At 43.9% G+C, this 21,342-nt stretch overlaps 1 protein-coding gene across 4 annotated transcripts in view; it reads right to left on the reverse strand.

The window, feature by feature from the left end:
* Positions 1-16,259, reverse strand: part of CARMIL1 (capping protein regulator and myosin 1 linker 1) — a 190,001-nt gene extending 173,742 nt beyond the window's left edge. The window contains exons 1-2 of one of the 4 annotated variants that reach the window (XM_064431730.1): positions 15,637-16,259; positions 11,684-11,781 (exon numbers count right to left, since the gene is read on the reverse strand). In XM_064431730.1, the coding sequence (XP_064287800.1) occupies positions 11,684-11,781; positions 15,637-15,676 (138 nt within the window). In that variant the 5' untranslated portion in view covers positions 15,677-16,259. The remainder of the gene's footprint in view (positions 1-11,683; positions 11,782-15,636) is intronic. The other 3 variants (XM_064431736.1, XM_064431731.1, XM_064431742.1) reach the window with 3 other exon arrangements.
* Between the last annotated feature and the right edge of the window lie 5,083 nt (positions 16,260-21,342).

Raw genomic sequence — 21,342 nt, forward strand, 5'->3', positions numbered from 1 at the left:
GAGGCTCAGAAGCTGACCTGCCAATGTTTCCTTCAATTAAAAGTATGTCCTTAAGGCCAGTCTTGATATCAAAGAACTGTCTGCAACTGGCTTTATGGTGAGAGGAAACAGACACTCCAAACAGAAAAGCAATATAAGGAATATTCTGACAAAACAATGGATGATAAAAATAGAAAAATAAGACAAGAAAACATGAAAAAAATAAAATAGAAGAATAATGTATTTGGGGCAGACTTAAGCCCTCAGGCTGAACAAAAACCTACAAAAATTGCATTAAGGATACATTGTGATAAACTAATACCGTATAAAAACCTGTAGAATTTTAATTTCACACAATTTCATGCACATCTAAACAATAGCAGGACCATCTAATAATGTTACAGGAAATACATTAAAAGGATTGCATCACACTGGAAATATCACATGGAATTAGTATTTTCAGGTTTTCTATTTTTGATTAAATATTTTCAAAATATTTAACATGGAGGAATATATTTCCAAGGCTTACAATAAGCATTTGTTCAGTTTCAGAAATCTCTGTCAGCTGGAAAGGGTAATAGTTTAACAATGAAAAGGCAAAAAGGCAATGTATTTTCAGTATCACCATTAAACCTGCAACCATCTATAATCTTTCTAATTTGAATATGCAACTTGTAAGAGTTGAGAACTTCAACTGTTAGCTTTTTTTAGCAGTACTCAGTGTAGTCAAAAAACCAAAGAACAGTTTAAATTTGAAAAAGGCAAACAAAAAAAACCAAAAAAACAAACAAAAAAAAACCACCAAAAAACCTAAATCCCTGCAGTATTAGGTCACTCCTGAAGAATTTTCTTGGCATTTTGGCTAAACACCGAACAACACACACTCTTCTGCAGATAAGCAGCTTTTCAAACTTCAGCTGACATGCCTACATAGGACCCCAAGAGAATCAGCATGCAGCTTCCCCTGCAGTTTGCCAACATGGTGTAGCTGAGCAAGTAAATGGTAGAAAACTGGCTTTGAAATCACATGCAAAGGCAATAGTACAGACTACACAAAATACAGTTACATTCCATCAGCAGAGTCAAGTCTCACAGAGGATGTCTTCCCAAAGTCGAGCTAGAACTATACAGCTTGGTTAACAAAGCATTGTATTCACAGATGAAACCCTTTTAAAGCTATTTTACAATCTTTTACACCGCTCTGGCACCATCCACATCAGCTAATTACATTTGAATTGCCATGTTATACTACAGTTCTTTACTTGTTTTCTTTTAACTTTCTCCCTTTTCTCAGCCCAACTGCTCCTGTACCTAGAGATGTGGAGAGAGCAATGCAAGTGACATGCGTCCATTTTACTGCCTTGCCTCCCCTCAGGACAAGCAGAATTTGCACAGCACTTTGTTGAGATGCTAGCAGTTGGTTTGGGTTTAATGATGAGTTTTTGCTTGTTTTGTTTTGGGGGTTTTTTGTTACCTTGGGGTTTTTTAACCAAAGAGAGCTGCTCTGGGAAAGGTGAAAAGAACTTAAAGCCAAATTCCAAAAAGAACACTGTAATGTCCTGCCTGAACCAAACTGCCATCATGACACAAATAACATAGACCTAGCATAGACTTTGATTAAATTGTACAAGGAAGCAGAGAACCTGGCTACCAAGACAAGATAAAAATGTGTACAGAGTAAGTTTATGGCAGCCTACAATACTTTTTAGCATAGCAGCATCATGTTCAGTCCATCATTCCTATATTTGCAGGGATACTGAGGAGTTGGGGGATATTTGTCTTATCTCTAAGGAAAGGAAACAGAAGTGGGGGAATATGGGCTGTTAGAAAAATAGGCATACTAGAGTGAGAAGAGGTAAACTAAAAAGCAAACTCCAGTCCTGACAGCAATCTGCACACGGGAAAGCTTCCAGGGACTTTTTGAAGCAGAGGATGTGGAAAGACAGTAAAAAGGAAGACACAAGGTAAGAAAGAGAGCATAAAGATATCCATAGTGTACACAACAACTGCACACAGAATACATCAATATGCTTTACCAAAATACAGGGATTTCAGCACCTTCTTGAGAAAAGAGAAAGGTCAAAGCCTGTGCTTTTCTGCCACTCGCAAAGTGCAGATGTGAAGAATAACACAGTCAAGAAAGCTGCTTGTTATAGTTATAATTCATTTCCCATGCTATAATAATAAATTTAGATTTTAGTTTTGGGATATGAATAAACTTACCAAGGTGGCAGAAATTATTACCCAACAAAGCACCAGTACCTAACAAAGCTAATATTTCTTCAAATATTTACTTGCAGCATTGTAAATACCAAAAGAAGAGATTGCCATCTAAAGCCAGCTGCACTAAAAATCCAAACATCTGCTTTGACCTACCTTCACTGCTCCCTTCCTAAGGCTCCTCAGCTCCACACTGGAGTAAAGGCTCACACACACGCCTGTAAAAGGTATCATTCCTAAGCATCAGCCTCTAGTGTTTGTTAAGAGATGAGCCTCTGAAAGGCTTTCTCTCTATCAATAGTTTTGTGTGAATAGTTTCAGTCTTGCTAGTGGTCTTCAAGGCAGAGAGGGAGAAGTCCTTTCATTCAAAGGTTGGCCCTGAACAAACAGAGCAGTGCCCTGTCTCCCAATTCAGATTGGGGTCAACAGCCATTCACTTCCTCTAATCAAATCTGAGTAGAAACTGCCCTGCAGCAGCTATCTCACCCTCTTGCTTTGCTCCCTGGCCCCAAGAAGTAGGTATCTATAACTTCTCTCAAATCCTCAACATTTCATGGAGCTCTAAAAAGCAGTGGTTTGACCAAGTCTTAGGTACAAGGGAATGACTGCAGTTCAAGTGATGTGTACCTTAAGTGGCTACTCCATAAAGACATGCTTTGGCAAGCATTTTTGAGGCAAAAAGTGGAAATGGCTTTCTCCAAACGACCTCAGCTTCCTAAGCCCTGGCTAAGAGAATGCTTCCAGACATCCCAGACAGACCAGTGTCTACCTCACAGTGCTAACCACTGCTTCAGTTGTGGAAAGGGGGAAAATTAGTTATTGACCAATCTAAAAAGCATAGGAATAAGCACCACTTGAAAATGCAATGCAGGATGAAAACCTGAAGGGGAATATAGACCCAGCTTCACCTCTTCTGTTTTCCATCTCCACATGCACACTTTGAGGCCCATCCTGCTGTCACACAGGCCTTCTACTGTATGCAGGGATACGAACATCACTTGTCAGCCAAGGGGATAAGCTGCACAACAGCCACACTGACAGGCTCAGACCACAATTCTTGTATTTAGTTTCTTTATAAAGGTCACTTTGCAAGGAAGATCCAGAAATATAACCTGTTCAAATAAGAGCTACTCCTCACTTGACAACAGTTTCTACCCTGTGAACACCTTTCCAGTAGCCCCACAGGACCCATGAACCCTTTTAATTTGTATCAACACCAGCAATGTGGCTCCTTCTCTGAGCTTCACAGCAGAAACTTGTTTTTTGTTGTGCTAGCTTTAAATTTCACATGCCACAGCTATTCAGATTTAACTCTGCAACCACAACTCCTTGAGCCAGGGTCTCTCTTCCCTCATCCAGCGGGCCAATTAATTTGGTTAAATCTGTTTCAGGAGTGTAGGGTTATAAAAATCTGGCTCTTATAAAAACATTTTGCATCCTAACAGTTTATCATCTGAAATAATCAAATTAGGGAAGTATCACTAAGACAAAGATATCCCTCATGAGTTGACACAGAGTAGACATTTCAGAAATGGGGACAGATGAGACAGGACCAAGGGCAGAACTTAGCCTGGGGACTCAGGTAGCTGTACAGAGCACCACTAGCAGAAGCTAAATTTAAAGGACAATTTTATATCCTGGGCCTGTAATTACTTTACACAGAATTAATTACCACCACCATGAGGAAAAAAATAATTCTAGGTGAGATAAAGTATTTTAATAATCAAACAAATCAGTGGCATTCACCAATCTTTCCACCACAAGAATGGTTGAAGAGAGGGACTCTGAGCAATGAGAAGCATTTTTCACAGTACACTGCACTAACTTTTCACTTAGGACCCCTTGCAGCCATTTTCAAGTTTACTGTGTCCTCCTTCACGCTACTTACACCAAAGTAAACCACATTCCCTGCTTGAGAAATCTTTTCTTAAAGTAAGTCAGGCAGATGAAACAAGCTGTAAAAGGAAAAAAAAAAAAAACCCACACAAACATATGTCTACCAAATAATACATTCTGTTCCCCTCCAAGTCTTCTCTTTCTTGGGGACTTGGGGGAAAAAAAGCCACCAATGGCAAAGAGTGACTGAGACAAGAAGTTGACCCTAATTCTCATTTTCTATTTTTTATTTTTAGCTTTAGGGAAATTATATGTAATAATCAGTCTTCTGACTGCTTTATGCACAGATTTCAGTGAAAATCCTTGCCTTAAGTGAAGGCTCCATTTCATAAATAATGGTGGCAAGGAGTCAGGCCCACTCAAGGCAAAAGCACATTAGCAAACCACTTAGGTACATTATATATTCAGCAAGAGAAGTAGAAAGAGTGTAGCAGTTTAAAAAGGAAATACCTTCTAATTGGGTTGCAAAAAAGTTGACAGGAGGAAAGATTCCATTATCAATTCAGGATCAATCCACAGTGGATTCCCCCTCCCACCACATTTTTTTACCCCAGTAACTGTTAGAGCTGTGCACAGAAAACCAGAACATGCTAAGAGTGAGATCATGTCCACATTTCCTCCTTCCAGAGCACTGCAGGTGAGTGTGCAAATGCAAAGCACATGAGCCAGGACAACAGCAGGTGCTTTAAGGGCACTGAAAAAGGAGTCCCTTTCTTTCCTTTCCCTGCCTGTACCAGTTGCCCAGAACTAAAGAAAGGGAGAACAAGCAAGCTGCATTTCTGTCCTCTCAAAGCATGGAAAGAGCACACTATACTCAAGGTGCAAGAAATCATCTTGAATTTCTACTTTCATGCATTACCACAGCAATTAATTGAGCCACTGAATCATAGAGTGGTTTGGGTTGAAAGAGTCTTTAAAGGTCCTCTCATTCCAACTCCCTGCAAGGAGCGGGGAGACTCTACTAGACCAGGTTGCTCAAAGCCGTATCCAACCTGGCCTTGAACACATGCAGGGATGGGGCATCCACAACTTCTCCAGGCAACCGGTTCTAGTGCCTCACCACCCTCATCATAAAAAATTTCTTCCTTACATGCAGTCTAAATTAACCCCTTTTAGTGGGTTTCCTGTCACAACAGGTTCTGTTAAAAAATTTGACTTTGTTTTTCTTATAAGCCCACTTGAAGTACTGAAAAGCTGCAGTAGGGTCTCCTCAGAGCCTTTTCTTCTCCAGGCTGAAAAAGCCAATTCCCTCAGCCTGTCTTCTTAAGAGAGGTACTGCAGTCCTCTGGTCATCTTCATGGTACTTGTCTGCACTCACTCCAGGTCCATGTCCTTACACTGAGAGCCCTAGAGCTCAACACAGCACTTCAGATGGGGTCTCACAAGCATGGACTAGAGGGGCAGAATCCCTGGGGAGACTCACTCCAACAGGTGGGTCCGTGTTCTTCTTAAGTTGTGCATCCCAGAGCTGGACACATTACTCCAGAATGCTAGGTTTGTAAATTTTCCCACCAGTTAAAAGTAACCTTATGGATCAGTGTATAAAATAAACGTAAATTTCAGTGAAACTTGCACATGTGTATTTTTTGTAAATGTTTCCTATTTTGGAAACATATGCAACTGTGTGTCTGAATTAATAAATTCTATTTCCTGCAGTACTCTTCTTATTTCAGTTTTTTGTAGCAATCTTACAGGCCACAGTTCAGTTGCTTTCTAAGAGGCACCTTGTAAATGTATTAAAATACATTTTCACATCTAAGTATTTTTTGATTACCCTACCTCACTTCACTTAGATTTCCTGACATGAGGGATGTACCAACACCTACCTCCTTTCATCTTCATAAAGATGCACTTAAGATATATGTCATAACAGTCAATATTCTGGGCAGGGAAGAGGAAACACCATTATTTTTAAAGAATGTCCCTATTTAACATCATTATCACACACCAGCTGTCATGATATAACGTGTGAGATTGCACACATTTTATGTAAAACCAACCTTAGACAACCCTGTGCACTTCATGCTCTTAGTGGTTTAAAAGGAGTGCATATTTTTTATGGCAGGATGCGAAATTCATCTCTATTCAAACAGAATATCATGGATGGATCAAGACAAAAGATGAGCAATGGAAAACAAGCACGAGATTTTTTAATCCCAAAATAGTTTTGGCACTGCAAAATACTACTGCCTCCACCCAGAGACTGCCATCCTGATAGCTGAACAGGCACAGGAGCTCAGGCTCTTCACTGCTTCCCAAGAGTCAGGCACATTGTTCAAGCAGTGCTCAGAAGCCACATGGAGAGCACAAAAAATGGCCATAATTGTTCCTTTGAAAGTAAACACAGATAGATCATATTTTTTAAATAGAATTCCAGTCTTTATAAGAGAGTCTTTAGAAGCAGAACATGAAATCTCAAACCATGTGCACCAAAAGAAATATAAACTTCTTTGACAGGAGTCAACTCAGTTTTTTTCTTTTAAAAGCCCATGGAAACATATGTCCCAGAGAAAGTGACAAGGACATATGAATTGCTCCCAGTGAATTTATGTGGGGCATACAATACATTTTAGGGAGAACCACCTGCTAAAGCAACTGTCTCAATTTCAGAAGTAACACTGTGATATTTTAACAAAGAGAATGTAAATGACTGAGGGCAGAAGCATAACAGAGACTCCCCAATGGGATTTCCTAATAAAGTGCTCTTGGTCAGTATGTCACATCACACTATTCTATAGCCTTAAGGTTAGGGGAAAAAATACCAAACCAAATCAAAACACCAAAAAAAAAAAAAAAAATCAAAATAAACCCAGCTACAAAGGAACCTGACCAAGCATATAGACAGCATGGCTATTTGCAATATTTCCTTATCTTTTATGTCTAAAATAGTACAATTTTGGAAAGGAAAACTCATTTCAAAGGCAACTAGAGCAGGAATAGTCTCTTTTTCTAATAGTAAAGACAAAAAAAAGATGAATCCTGAACTCCAGCCTGTCATGAACCACTTGTAAAAACATCAATATTTCATAAGGAGTTGGTCACATTTATTTCACATATTGGCTTTAGCTCACATTTTAACTTCTCAATGTTTGCTGCTAATTACAATAAATCTGAGAGGAAGAAAAGGCAGTAGGAAATAATCAACAAAATTACATACAGATAGCTCGGCTATTTTGAGGGGGCAAAAGCAGCACCATGAACACCAAAGCTAAGAAGAAGCCCAGTCCCTAAAGGCATTTGTCTGCCTGTGATAACCTGATAATGACTGAGTCCTCTGGATTTGAAAAAAAAAAAAAAAGAGAGAGAGAAGAAAATACTGAAGTATCTCACAGACACCAACAGGGCATTCTGCCGGAACCCTAATGGTAGCAAAAGGTGGAGGCCTCAGAAGAGGGAGTAGGTGTAAAGTTTCTCTTCTTTTTCTGGCTGTCTCCCCCACTCCCCTCTTATCATCAACAAGTGAGACCTCTCCATTCCCATCAGCTTAAGCTGAAACTGGAGAGAAGGTGAGAAGTTATCAGTGTGAGGAAAACACCACAGGCACTCAGCTGATGCCTTCAACCTTGTCCATAAAGGTCTGAACAAAACAATCACACAAAACCAAAGCAATCCTCCACTGATTACAGAAGAGGACACCTCTATCTGTTTTAGCCCAATAAGAATACTGTGGTGAGCATCCCATTGAAGCCAAACACAAGCATCCCATTGAAGCTGGGTCCACCCCTGCAGGAGTCCTCTGCCTCTGGCTGAGGGCCACATGGAGCCACTGGGGCAGCCTGCTCAAGGGCTTTGCACAGCTGGGCTGCCTGCAGCCAACACAGCACAAGTGTGTCACCCCAAAAGTAGGAACAAGCCTTGACCAGGGCTCCCCACCTTGCTTCAGAGCTCTGGCACTCAGCTCTGGCCTGAGCAACACCGCAGTTGCATCTGCACTCAGTCACTTTCCCAGCTGAGGCCGCCCCACAGAGCCGGCTGCCTGGCCTGGCCACAGGTCACTGCAGCGCTGGTCACCACGGGAGCTCAGCTGCCACCCCAGTCCTGCTGAGTGTCTCCCTGGCCCACAGTGGGACTGTGACCCACTGGGGAGCTCCACAGTGTTTGTTCTGCTTGTCCTGTTGGACATATTGTCACCTTTCAAAGTCTCCCATGTGAGGAAATATGCCTGCATGCTTCCTCACTTTCCCCAATGCAGCTTGGCTCTGCCAGAGTACCCAGATGGGACTGGAGTTTCATTAGTCCTCAATCGCCCTAATCACGCCTCAATGAAGCCCTAATCACTTGAGGACTGATTTTTCTGCCTGTTCAAGCTGATTATTGCCTTTTCAGGATTGGACACCCGTTTGCTGCCCAAACAGGTGAGATTTGGTGCCAGCAGACCAGAGGCAGCTCAGCAGCTCATGATGTTTACTGTTTTGCAACTTTGTGACTAACTGAAAAACTAAATAACTGCAGACTGAGATTACTGAGGCTGCAAACTCCTTGTGCAGACTGAAAAAATCTGGTTTATATCAAAATTCCTAGATATAATTTCCGAACTCTGGCACCCAAAGCTGGGATCCCAAAGCATCTGAAGTCAAGCATGATCTTTGTCCACCAACTTCACCAGTTTAATATTGGGATCCTGTTGCAAGCAACACTGGGGGTTTTGCACGGTTTTTTATGTTGTCTCAGATTCTAATTTCCGTGTTAATTATCAGAGGAATTTCCTATATCAGAGTGATTCAAGTACATGGTTACATCCATTCTCTAGTACTCTGCACCTTGAATACACTGTGAACAACAGGGCCAGCAGTCAAGTGTTTTTATAGTTACCTGCCAACTGCAGTCATTTTTAAATAATCTCCCTTGTTCAAAGTGATACTGATTTTGCTGAATTTCCCTAGGAAGAAAGGATGAGAGATTTAATTAAAGCACAGATTTGGGTGTCAGGGCTCAGTGCCAGCCCCTGTGATCAACCTCCTCTAAAGCCATGAGCACATTTCACAACAGCGCTGGGATTACCTAGATGAGGGCAACTGGTATTTTCTCCCTATTAAGTGCCAGACCCAAAGCATGGCACCTAATTTGCTTATAAACACCCAACTACTAATAAAATTCAACCCAAAATCTCAAAACAATCCATTGCCACACGTGCACTCAAGAGACAGTACTCAGAAGATTAATGTTTCAAAACGAAGCTCTCAGGAGTCGAGGAGGGCTGGCACAAAGGTTGCCCATGCAATCACATTGGAGCCCTCTGGTGCGTTCACTTAAGGATACAGTCTTTAATTACTGAACTGCTTTTGCTGCCAACACTTCATTCAGCATTTCGTTTGACAGGCTCACCCAAGGCACAGCAACTTGGTTTTACCCGCTCCGGTCAGAACGCGGCCATATGCATTATTTACTGAAAACCTTTCAGTTCCAGTTCAGAGTACAAAAATTCTTAGTTTTGCAGGCAGATTTCCTGTAGCATTTATTATTAAGCACTCACTTCTGAAGCAAGGTTTTTTATTTTCAGTGTCACTCTTTTGATGAGAGAAGGGTACATGTTCTCTATTATGCAGGTAAGAAGTGAGATTGTGCTGACACACTAAGACCAAAAAGTCTCCATTAATTTGAGGTAGCAAACTTAAGGTGTTTCTGGTGTAATTTTTTTCAGAGCATTCTGCATTTCATAGAACTTTGCATCCCCAAAGTGAACCATAATCTCTACAGGCCTTTGCCACAGCAGACAACATTCAGCACCTCTGCAAAAAAGAAAAAAACTTCCCAAAATGACAAAAAGAAAAACCAAAAACCCAAACAAACAAAAAAAAATCAAACCAAACGATCCCATATAAAGATTTACACACTCAGAGAAACATTGTAAAAAAAGCATCTTTAGTGATTTGTGCAGCTTCACAAAAGGCAGTTTTCTTCTACAGCAAAGGAAAATGCAAAATCCAATTCCAGCAATCGATAATCAATTTCTCTATGAATAAAAACTTTTTTTCCCCCACCAGTATAAATCCCCTGCATTTCTACATCAAAGAATAAGTGGTTATGCCAGACTACATCCAGTAAATCGTTCCCCTGAAACACTTCTCTTGTGCACTGAAACCTACATGTATGTACACAAGCAGTTCTCACTAACTCATGAATCTCTGAAAGGTTCTCTCCCTTTGAGCACCTCTTCAGTCATGGAAGGTGAAAGTCCCCCACATGAGAGCTTAGGAGATTAAAGAGAGAAAAAACCACCCAAGTCATCACATTTAGGCATTTTACTGCCAAGTAATACATCCCTCACAAACCTCACTGATGATTCAAAGCTTGACATTCTCTTGGTCCCATCAGTTCAGAACAGTATTTCAGTATTTCCACAATATATTTCACTATTGATAATAGTTATGGTTCCATGTAAGTCAAAAAGTCAATCAAGTGTAACCACTTCAGTGAAACCTGTCAGCCTTCCCTATAAACATGGCTTTCAAATAAATAGAGACAATCAATCACATATTCACATATTCAGTCTATTTCCAGTACAGAAACTGTAAATCAAGGAACTAGATATAACATGGGTAAATATTAAGCAGAAAATATTTCAAGTTCCTTTAAGTAGTGGCTCTCACAGAAAAGTGAGCCATTATCTACAGTCTTAATGCTCAGGGATAGCAACATTTAAGAGGATAATTCATAAGTGATTAAAACGTTGTGGTTTTGAAAGACAAAATAGCACATCTGCATGGAGAATGTACCTAATATCTATAACAACACCTTTGGCAACAAAACTTTCAAATATGGAACAGCACGAACACAAGACACCAAATCTCAAATATCTTGCAAAATTATTATGGCAGCATTGTACTTATTTGTGTTTGTTACTCTAAGAGTTCTCCTGATAGAAATGTATTAAAAGAGCAAGGAAATACAGTTCCATGTCTTTTTGTGTGTTCAAGACAGTATGCAAATGTAGTGGCTCGTTACCACAGCTTTCTTCCTATCAAGACAGGCCAGCAAAACTATTCTTGAGAAAACAGGAAAGCATATTCAAGTAAGATTAATTTGACACTTTCCTCCATTACAGTTTTAAGAACTATTTAGAATCCCACACATTAAGCATTTCTTTTAAAATGCAGATGTATGACTTAACAGAGAATACCAAAAAACACAAATAGTCATTTGAGTTCAAAAAGCCCAACAGTTTACTGTTGCTCTTCACTGCGTAACAGCTTCAGATGCTCAAAATTAATTCTACACACTTCATTTTGCATTTCTTGGCCACTTAAAACTCATATGCATGTAAACAGGAAACTTAACCAGCAAAGACAGCAAAATATTTTAGAACAGGTTCTGATAATAGCTTGCATTATCATCAGTCCACAACACAATACCCAAAACTCTGAAAAATAACTCAATGATAAACAAGCACGTGTACACATACACAGCTGCACACCAACTTCCTATGCAGGCTATCATGAAAGCAAGAAAAAGTAAGAAAATAAATTACATGGACATCTTATGGCACACACAAAGTTCAAAGAATACTTCCAGAAGAGAATTAATGCTTTCTGAAAAGATACTGGCTTTTCCTTTGCCTGTGTAATCAGAGACATTCTATTGTACTTACCAATATTTTGTTATCCACTTTATCTCCCTTGGTTTCCAGCTTTACTTTCTTCTTGACAGAAATTTTGATTTTCCTCCCAATAACATCCCTGACACTTTCTGAAACAAAAGAAAATATCTTCATTAAATACCTTCAGTGTCAACACAAGAAGGAAACAGATGCCACTGTTGAGTTTTCAGAAAGACTCAGAGCTATGTTGTCCGACTGCTTGCGCTCATGGAAGTCTCATGCACATGCACCAGTACTAACACAACCTAACACAAGTACAATTTTCTAAGTATGACATCGACACAATAATTTGTGTCTACTATGATAGCATTATTGATGTCATATGCCTGGATTCTAAACACAATTTGATTTTTTTTTTTCCAGCACTACTTAGGTATCAAAAGCATTCTCAAGACAAGGCATAGCACTGCTTAGCTTCATTCTGGGAAAATAAAACAAATTCCTCACTGCTATTATTTGTACCTGAAAAGCTTACTAAAGCAAATTATCTACTTGCATTGCACAAATTTCAACCTCTTGTTAATATCAAGGAGGCTAAATGGGTCAGGCAATGGAAGAGCAACTGTTCACACATTTTGCACTCTGTGCACTGAAGTAGCGAAGCAAACCAAGCAGACTTCCAGATAGTAACACCTGGCAGCTATGTAGAGGATGCTGTGGAGGCAACATTGATCTTGGTCCAAATCCCAGCAACAACATAGCCACTCCATGGTGCCAGCACCAAAGTTACATTAGTTGCCATAACTTTTTAATATGTGCATGCACACACATGTATACACAGTCTCTGCCAATTATGGTACAACCCTGAACATTTGCACCCTGGCCTGAAGGGAGCATACACACAGCGAACTGTGTCTAGAAAGCTTATACAACTACTGACACTGATGTAATTGAGAGATAAACAGAGGAGTTCATCTAGAAGAGCCAATTTGGCACCTTCCCTAAGTTTCACTCCCCAGCCCCCACTGAAAGGGAACGAGAAAGAAATCTTTTAAACACATTAACCTATTTCCAGCCCAACAACACGCATCTGTAAAAGGAAAGTCTCCACCCTCTCCAGACACATACACTTTGCCCTCGGGCACACTTAAGTTTAAAAGCAAAAATGAAAGATAATAGGCTATTCCTAAAGCTTTTAATTATAGTGCTCTGTATAGCGCTTTTCTGCACAATTTTCATCCAGCAGTCAGAAGACATTAGCACAAACAACACACCATTTATTAAGCCTGGATGTTTAACCCAGGCCACCGTGTTCTGCCTGCAGGGCAGAAGGGTGTGCAAGTCAGAAACGTGGCTGGTCAGAGAGACTCTTCACCAAAAAGAGCTCTTTCTGCAGAATCGGCATGTTTTCCCCAGGAATTTTAATTTTCCTACCAGGAAACAAAAGCTCCTCGGTAGCAGCGGCTTGCCCAGCGAGAAGCCTGTCCCAAGCCGCGGCAGCCCCGGTGGCAGGCAGCCAGCGCGGCCGGCTCCCGGAGCAACCGCTTGGTCCGGAGCCAGGCTGCGAGATCCCGGAGCAGCCAGGTAAGCGGAACGCGGGGGAAAGTCCAGCCCCATGTGAACTGCTCCCCCCAGGCTTCCTCTCCCATGGGTAATGCCCAATTCTGGTCTTTCTGCCCCTGCTTGGGAACCCAGAAGTGAGCTGACCATAGAGTCTTTCTCATCAAGTCCTGTCTCATTGCAGAAGGTATTGCTGCTGTCTCTGCTACTTTACCTCCGCATGCAGCCTGTGCTTTTCAGTTTCTCCTCTCCCACAAACAGCTCCAAGTGCCTACACGTAGCCAGGGGACTTCCTCCTGACACACCTGCATGGAGAGACACGCTTCCCTTTGCTGTCCCACGGGTCCCAGACAGCAGAAGTGGGAATGGCTGCAAGCCCTCAGCTCCAGCACTCCTACTCCAACAAGCCATAGGGAGAGAAGGGGCCTGGGACCCCAGACTGCAAAAGCATCATCAGGACATCAGCTCCTCGCAAGGCTCTATCTGCCTGAAAGGGCTGGAAACACTACTTCAAAGAGCTAAGATAGAGATTTCATAGATACTCTCCATGGGACTGAAGACAATTCCCTCCACATTGGGTGGCACATTGGTGGAAAATTTACTTACACAAAGTAAATTTTCAGACCGAGAGATGGAAATACAACATTAGGGTTCACATTTTAAAGTGTTCATCCATTTCTAATGCTGGAGGCTTCAGACATCCACACCTGGGAGGAGTGGATGCAGGCAAGCCAACAGTAAGAGAGGGTTTCCTTGAAGACTATGACCTGCGAGACCTGACAAAGGTCACACGGGAAGTGAGTAACAGAACAAAAACTGCAGCTCAAACACTCCTACCCCCAGTTTAATCTTCACACTCCAATCACTCCACGTTAAAGCACATCCTTTCATCCTGCTCTCAAAACATGGTTATTACAAAGAGTCTATTTAAAGGTTAAATTTTAACATGCGGACACCAAAATACTGCTAGAAATTAAACCAATCTACATGAACAGATCCCCACACCTCACAATAGCCCTTGACAAATCAAACTGAGTGGGTGCAGAGCACCAGGGCTGGGGGGTAATTCTTAAGATGGTTCAAAGCCACCAGAGGAGGGGATGTGTGAAGATGCTCACCTTCTTCTCCCCTGTAGTACGCAGCACACCTCACCTACAACACTAGAGTGCAGACCCATGGTGAGTAAGAAATATTGTGTATTAGCACCTCAAACATGCCTGGCCACTTTAAAATAGGAAAACTCCATGCTTTTAACCATAGCTACTCCTAGAAGTCTTTCCAGCTCATCATTTCTTAGCAGTAAGCTACAGACTACAGTCTCTCCATAAACCACATGGTTTGGAGACCAGAAGGACTGCAAAATAGAGCTATTTTGACTCTACAGATAAAAAAAAATATCTGCAGCAACTGCAAATGTCCACCCAGATTTTACCAATATCTGATAAATGCCAAAACCACTTGCTGACTGATGAAACTGAAGGAAATGCAACAATGTAAATTACCTAAGTAAGGTCTGAAGGATTGTATTCAATGCTACATATATCTTGTTGCTTGACAAATTTCTGTTTCCATCTGTCCTTAAGACAACACTTGAAATTATTACAATGCTGGTGAGATCTTTACATAGCTCTTCAACAGGCAAAACCAAAGGAAATTCAGCCTGAACAAGGTAGCTGTAGGCCTGGAGAATCAGAGCTGTTATCCCCAAATGACACTGGTTACACACACGCCGCGTGTGTAACGATCCATTTATTGGAAGCTCCCCAAAAGCGGTGACAGCATTTCCAGGGTCCTCGCCATCACCTGCGACTGAGTAAACGTATACCATGCAGGATGGAGGCTCGTGTGTACGGAGCCATAAAACTTTAATTACAAATACCCTCACTCCCTCCTACGTCCAGAGGAAAACGACTCTTAAACTACGCAAAACCCGGGAGGATAAATAAGAAAGCACCGAGCGGAGCAGCAGCCCGTGCCGCCAGGCTGAGGCGCACCGAGGACGTGCCCCGGGCGGCGGCGGTGCGGGGGCCGGGGCAGCTTCCCAGCGCGTCTGCCAGCGCTCGCAGCCTGCCGGCACCCCGGACAGACCGCTCCGGAGGGGACACGCACCGTGCCCCGCCGCGGCTCCCGAGGGCTCAGTCGCTGCCCGCGGCCGCCTCCCCGCTGCCCGCCGCAGCCCCGCAGCCCCCGCCCGCCCATTCCCCGCACGCAGCAACGCGGCCTCGCCGCCCCCCGCCGGCTCCTCCGAGTCCCTCCAGCCCCGAGCGGAGCCCCCCGGGCGCCCTGGCCAGCCCCCACGGCGCTTCCCCGGCTCCACAGACCCAGCCCCGGATTCCCCCCAGCCCCATCTCCGGCAGCGCTGCATCCCGCGCACGGCGGCCTCCAAACTTGCCCCCGCAGCACCTTCGCCCGGGACCCCGCAGCCCCCATCCCCCGTCCCTTACCGATCAACTCTTTGGGCACGTCGGAGCTCTCCTCGGCCATGGCGGCGGCGCTGCCCGGCGCCCGGGGGTGCCCGGCGGCGGGGCTGCTTCAGCGGCGCGCCGTCCCTGCGCCGGGCGAGGCGGGCATGCACCCAGCGGGCGGGGGAGGAGGAGGGCCGGCCGTGCGCCTCGCTGCGGAGCACGGGGTGTGTACGCGGCTGCGAGCGCGGGCGGAGGGAAGGGGCTTCTCCCGCCCCCGCGGAGCCCGCTCCCCCCGCGCTACATGCCGCCCCCGGCTGCCGGCGCGGCCAGGAGGGGCATTTCCAGGGAGGGAGGGATGGTCCGCAGGCGGCCGTCAGGCGCGGCGCTGCGGGCTCACGGCGGCCCCCGCACCGGCTCCGCCGTTCCCGCCTGCGCGCCGCCCGGCTCCCCCGCCCGGCACCGGCGGGAGGCGGCGGCTGCCCCCGCCCCGGGAGGGCCCGCGCCCCGGCCCGGCCCCCGAACCGCGCGGGAGCCGCCCGCTCGCCCGCGCCCACCGAGCACCCGGCCACAGAGCGGGGAGGCGGTGGCGGCCGGGAGCATCGCCCTCAGGAAGCCATCGCGGCGAGGGAGGAGGAGGAGGGCAGCGGGCTCGGAGATTTAGCGCGGCGACGCCGGCCCCTCCTTCGGCCGATCGCGCCGCTCGGCGCTGCGGCGGGGGCCATCTGCCGGCGGCCGCGGCGGCTGCACCGGCCTGGGCCGGCCCACCGCCGAGGTACCACCTGAGGCGGCACAGCGCCCGCCCTCCCCGGCGGAGCCTGCCTTCCGCAGCTGCACCCTCAGCCTGTGCCCCGCGGGAATTCTCCTCTGGGTTCGTTAAAACGCGTCTGTGGTACAAACAGGGTACGAGTTGTCATCGTCAGGTCAGTGCTGGCATCCTGGGAAAGGGATTGCCCAGTTCCTTTCCAGAAAAGCTGGATCACTTAGAGACCTGCAAGAGGCTGACCTTTGGTCCAGAACTCATCTGCCTCTCCCTGGCTCCGTCACCTTATCTCCATGGGGACGGCGGCTGCCTCGGCACCTGTTGTGAGATAACGCCATGGCTGGGGACGGCTTAGCAAACTCCTTGTGCAGGGAGCCTCGGTGTTGCTGAGCCTGTGCTACATTGAAGGGATACATCCCTCCTTTCTCAGGACTAGATTAAAATCCACAAGTTGCAGCATTTTTGCTTGTTGCACTTTGCCATCGAGGGTTTTTGTCATGCGTTACCAGCCACATTATAGAAACACAGCACGTGAGCTGCCTAATTGCACTCATAAATATAAGCACAGAAAGATGCCGATTGGATGAGAGCGAAGGAAGAAGCTCGTCAGCCCTGGAAATTCTATGGCTTGCTTCTGGTAGTGATGCCTGGTTTCAGTGAGAGGATCATTTTCATTGCAGCAGGACCATGATTGGTCGCCCTCCATCCTAAAGGGGTGGATTACTGCATAAACCTCATAGTTCAAGCACTCTACAAGTGTGTGGTGGATCTGGGAGATCAAAGTCATTTATGTCTAATTAAAAAATCTGAAATGCATTCAGTGAGAGCAACAATGTGAGTTCAATAATAGTTATTTTGCTGGTACAGTACCACACTGCTGCACTCCTGTGTGTCATGGACTACTGTATGCCATGGCCTTCAGAAGAAACATGACCACTTTGAAATTGGTGTCACTTGTCAAATAAATGTATCATGTTTTTTGTTGACACCAACCAGATCTCTAAATTGTCAGAGGTGATTTTACTAACACAGATACCATTACTACTGAGATGGAAACAATTTGCAGTCTTTACAGTTTGCTGTTTACATGCAAAGAATAAACACATCCTTTAAAGAAGGTAAACAAAAAATGAATATATTAGTAAAAGAATAAAGTAAGCTTTGTGCTTTTAATATACAGCAATGTCAACTAATCTTATCTGGATATGAATATATAGCTCTCAATAAAATGCACTGTATTCTATTTCTCCTCTGCTCTCTTTTCCTTACTGTAGCTGCATCTTTTTATGATGGACACAGAATACCTGCTGACCTCTTCTTTCCTTTTCTGTCAATTTTTCCTCATGGCTCAGCAGAAATCTGCATTTCTTACTCACTGGATACACATAGATTTACTTCCACCATTAAACCTGGACCTGGGTTCTTTTTTCTAGCAGGAAGAAAAAAAAAGAATTGAGAATTTCATATCTTTTCTAAGACCCAGGAGGGAAAAGTTAGACCATCAAGTCTGCATAAGAAAAGCCATAAAATTTCCTATAGTTACCTATATATTGAGTCTAATTCCCTATCAGCTAAAACTTCTAGAAAGATAACTTTTATTCCATCACTATTCACCTGCTCTACAAAAAAATATATATTTTTGGATCTATGACCTCTTAAGCATGACAGTTTCTTATGCTACTACCCCACTGTCTTGTTTCTGACGCAGTATTTGAAGCATGAACCTTGCCTCTTTGGCTGCTGCCAGACATCCACAGGCCTCGTCGCTGCAAAAAGGATGAGCTCCTTCCATGCCTGCCTGCCTGTAGCAGTCTGCTGGAATACTGCTACCACCTCCTCCACCTCACTTTCCTACCATGAGCTGATACATACAGTAAGCCCAGGTTGTGTAAAGAACAAAAAAAAAAAAAAGAAGAATGAATGTTGGCAGCAAGCAGGGCTTTTTTTGTTTTGGTTTGTGTTTTTTAATTAGCAGCACTGCAGGTTAATGTAGTGTTAATGTAATGTGCAGGTTAATACGTGCCAAGGCTCCTGTATGATTCCTGCTTTGGTGCTTAGGAAACTGGACCAGGCTCGAGGTAAGGAAGGTACAAACTAAACTCAGGTGGATTAGTGCTTCCAAGACCAGGTTCAAACAGCATAATACATAGTTTGCCATTCCTTGTTCCCTAGTCAGGAGGTAGAACAGGATTGCCCAGAGAGGCTGCTGCTCCTGCTCCTCCAGCTGCAGTAATGCCTAGGGATTGACACTATCAGAGCATCAGTCTGGCCTGTCAATACGAGGGTGTTCCTAATTCCAAGGGTCCATGTCCAGTGCAGAGAGGACTGGACCACCATGGCAGAGATCCCAAACAGTTAACTCCCAGAGTCTCCAGAGACTCTTCTCTGCAGTTTATAGGCAAAGTCTCACCATGGAGAGTTTGCTGGCATTGTAAGAAGGTGTGTTTTTCATCCTTTCCTGTTGACCCTTACCCTCCCTTGTCAGTTCAGCAGGGATAAAGGTATCACTGGCATCTTTCCCAGTGGCAGGATGCTTGAAGAAGTTCAGCCCCCTACGGCAAGTCATCCATATCCACTTGTGGCTGTTTACCATTTTCCATGTTGTGCCAGTTTGAGAAATTGTTTTCCTGTCTTGCAACCGGAATTAGTGAAGGGGGCACAAAGGGGATTTTTGCTATTTCAGTAGCTGAATTTTTATTGTCTTTTATTCCTCCTTGCCTGCCAATAGAAGCACATTGGCACAGCTGAGGAGGTGCCCAGTTTAAACTGCAACAACAGAAGCAGATGCAGATGGGTTTCCTGTGTGATCTCAGTGGCATTCCCCAAACTCTCAGGTGCACTTCATGCCCTGGCAGCTCCCAAGCAGTCTTGGCTGTGTTTGCAGGGCCTCATAACCTCACTTTAGGGTCACTGATGCAAATGATCATAACACAAATGCCCTAGTTAGGATCACACTCCAGCAGAATCATAGGATCATCAGGGTAGGAAGAGACCTTTAAAATCATCAAGTCCCCCTGTCAGAACCAGCACTACCACTGAAACCCCTAAACCACAAAACCACATCACTCAGCACCAGATCCAGACGCCTCTTAAACACCTCCAGGAATGGTGAATCCACCATGTCCCTGGCCAGCCTATTCCACAGTCTGACCATCTTAACAATGAAAATTTTGTTCTAATATCTAATCTGAATCTCCCCTGTCTCAGCTTAAGACCATTCCCTTTAGTACTCTCACTGCAGGCATAGTAGAAGAGACTGGCTCCCACCTCACACAATCTCCTTAAAGGTAGTTGTAGCAGTGCAGTAGCACTGCAACATTGCATATCACACGTGCAGCAGACGCATGGAGATGGAAAGAGACTACGTGATCTTCTGCCAGAGCAGAAGATCTTTGAAGTAATTTTAAAAGTCTTTCAAAGGATAACAGATTTGTCTGCCAAAAGAATGGGATGTGTGTGTCTTTGTTGAAGATACTTTTTCTCTAAAGGCTGCTCAAGTTGTTGTAGTTCCTGGCATGACAGAAATGCTGACAAGAGTAGTGGGCTGGATTGTGTGTGGGTTAGATGGCTGCAGGGGATGTTGCAGCATTCAGAGCTTGTATTTAACTGACAGTAACAGAGCAGGGAGGGAGGAACTAAAAGCTTCAGAAGACATTGATCAGCAAGACATTGACACAGAAAGGACTGTGGAGGCAAAATATCCTCAAAACTGCAGCCTTTATGCATCAGATTAACCATTAAATGCACAAAGTAACTTTTGATGGACTTTTGACTCCACCTCTTGCAGGTCTGTATTATCATGACACCTCACAAGCTGTACTGACATACAGTATAATAAATTCCTGTTTCCCTGCCTGTCTGCTGCCCTTGTCCTCCTTCTCAGCCTAAATCCTGTCATCTCCTGCAGATAAGGCAGGTGTCAATATGAATTGTTGCCAAGCCGTGTATACTGTCATAAGGCAGGTTATTTATAGTCTCAAGTGTTGCATGTCCTCCCTGGCAACTTCTCTGGACCTTGTATAATGGCTTCAGCACTGAAGAATTTTTTTTTTTCCTGAAAAGTAGTAGAATGATGCTATCAACATCAGGAAATGATCAATTGAATGATCCTCCTGAAGACAGTGAAAAGATTTCAGATGCCAACAGCAGGTGTCAGACTGACATTCAGGTTACACCCTGGAGTCATTCTGCTGGATCAAGGTGGGAGAAACCAGATGATCCAATCTGATTTGCAAAGCTGCTTCGCAATCTGGAGTAAAAGCTTGGAACATCCTGTAAAAACAGCATGTCTCATAAAAAAATAATTGTAGGTATAAACAACCCAGGTTTGCCAGTTGCATTTCTAACAGATTTGAAGGGGTGACCTCTTTCCCAGCTATGCCTGTGAAATCCCATAGATTCTGTTTCCTGCCCTGGTTGAAGGCAGACAGAACAGTGCCATACTGTCTCATGTACCACAGTACTAGCCAGCACGACATGTCCAAGAGCAGTGTTATTTAAGGAAGTGTTTCTTTTCAATCACTGCAATTATTATGGGCATTTTGAAGACCAAAAGGCAGCTAATCTGCCATTCTATGGAAGTATATGAAGCACAATTAAGACTCATGCTTCCAATTATTTCTGAGACCAATTGTTCATGAAATCTACACATGCATGCTGGCTTTATTTCCATTCAGCCTGAAAATAATTTATAGCACTTCCAGTTTTGAGATCTCTCCAACTTTTTTTTTTAAATTTTTTACACAATATATATATTTCTGTTCATTTTTTATGTGTGGTGATAACCTTAAACGTGATATTTAGGCTCCTCACAATGATCACGTATGTTTGGAAACCTGTAGATGTTCCAGGTCTTAGGGATCTTTTGACATGAGCCTTTAGTTAGGAAAAGAGCAGAAAACAAATAGCTAGCTAATTGCACAATGATAAATATGTCTTATATTGCTGGATGATTTGATGTCTTCTTTGCTTTTCATCAGTTGAGA

The sequence above is a fragment of the Passer domesticus genome, chromosome 1, assembly GCF_036417665.1.
Source record: "Passer domesticus isolate bPasDom1 chromosome 1, bPasDom1.hap1, whole genome shotgun sequence".
Classification (NCBI taxonomy): domain Eukaryota; kingdom Metazoa; phylum Chordata; class Aves; order Passeriformes; family Passeridae; genus Passer; species Passer domesticus.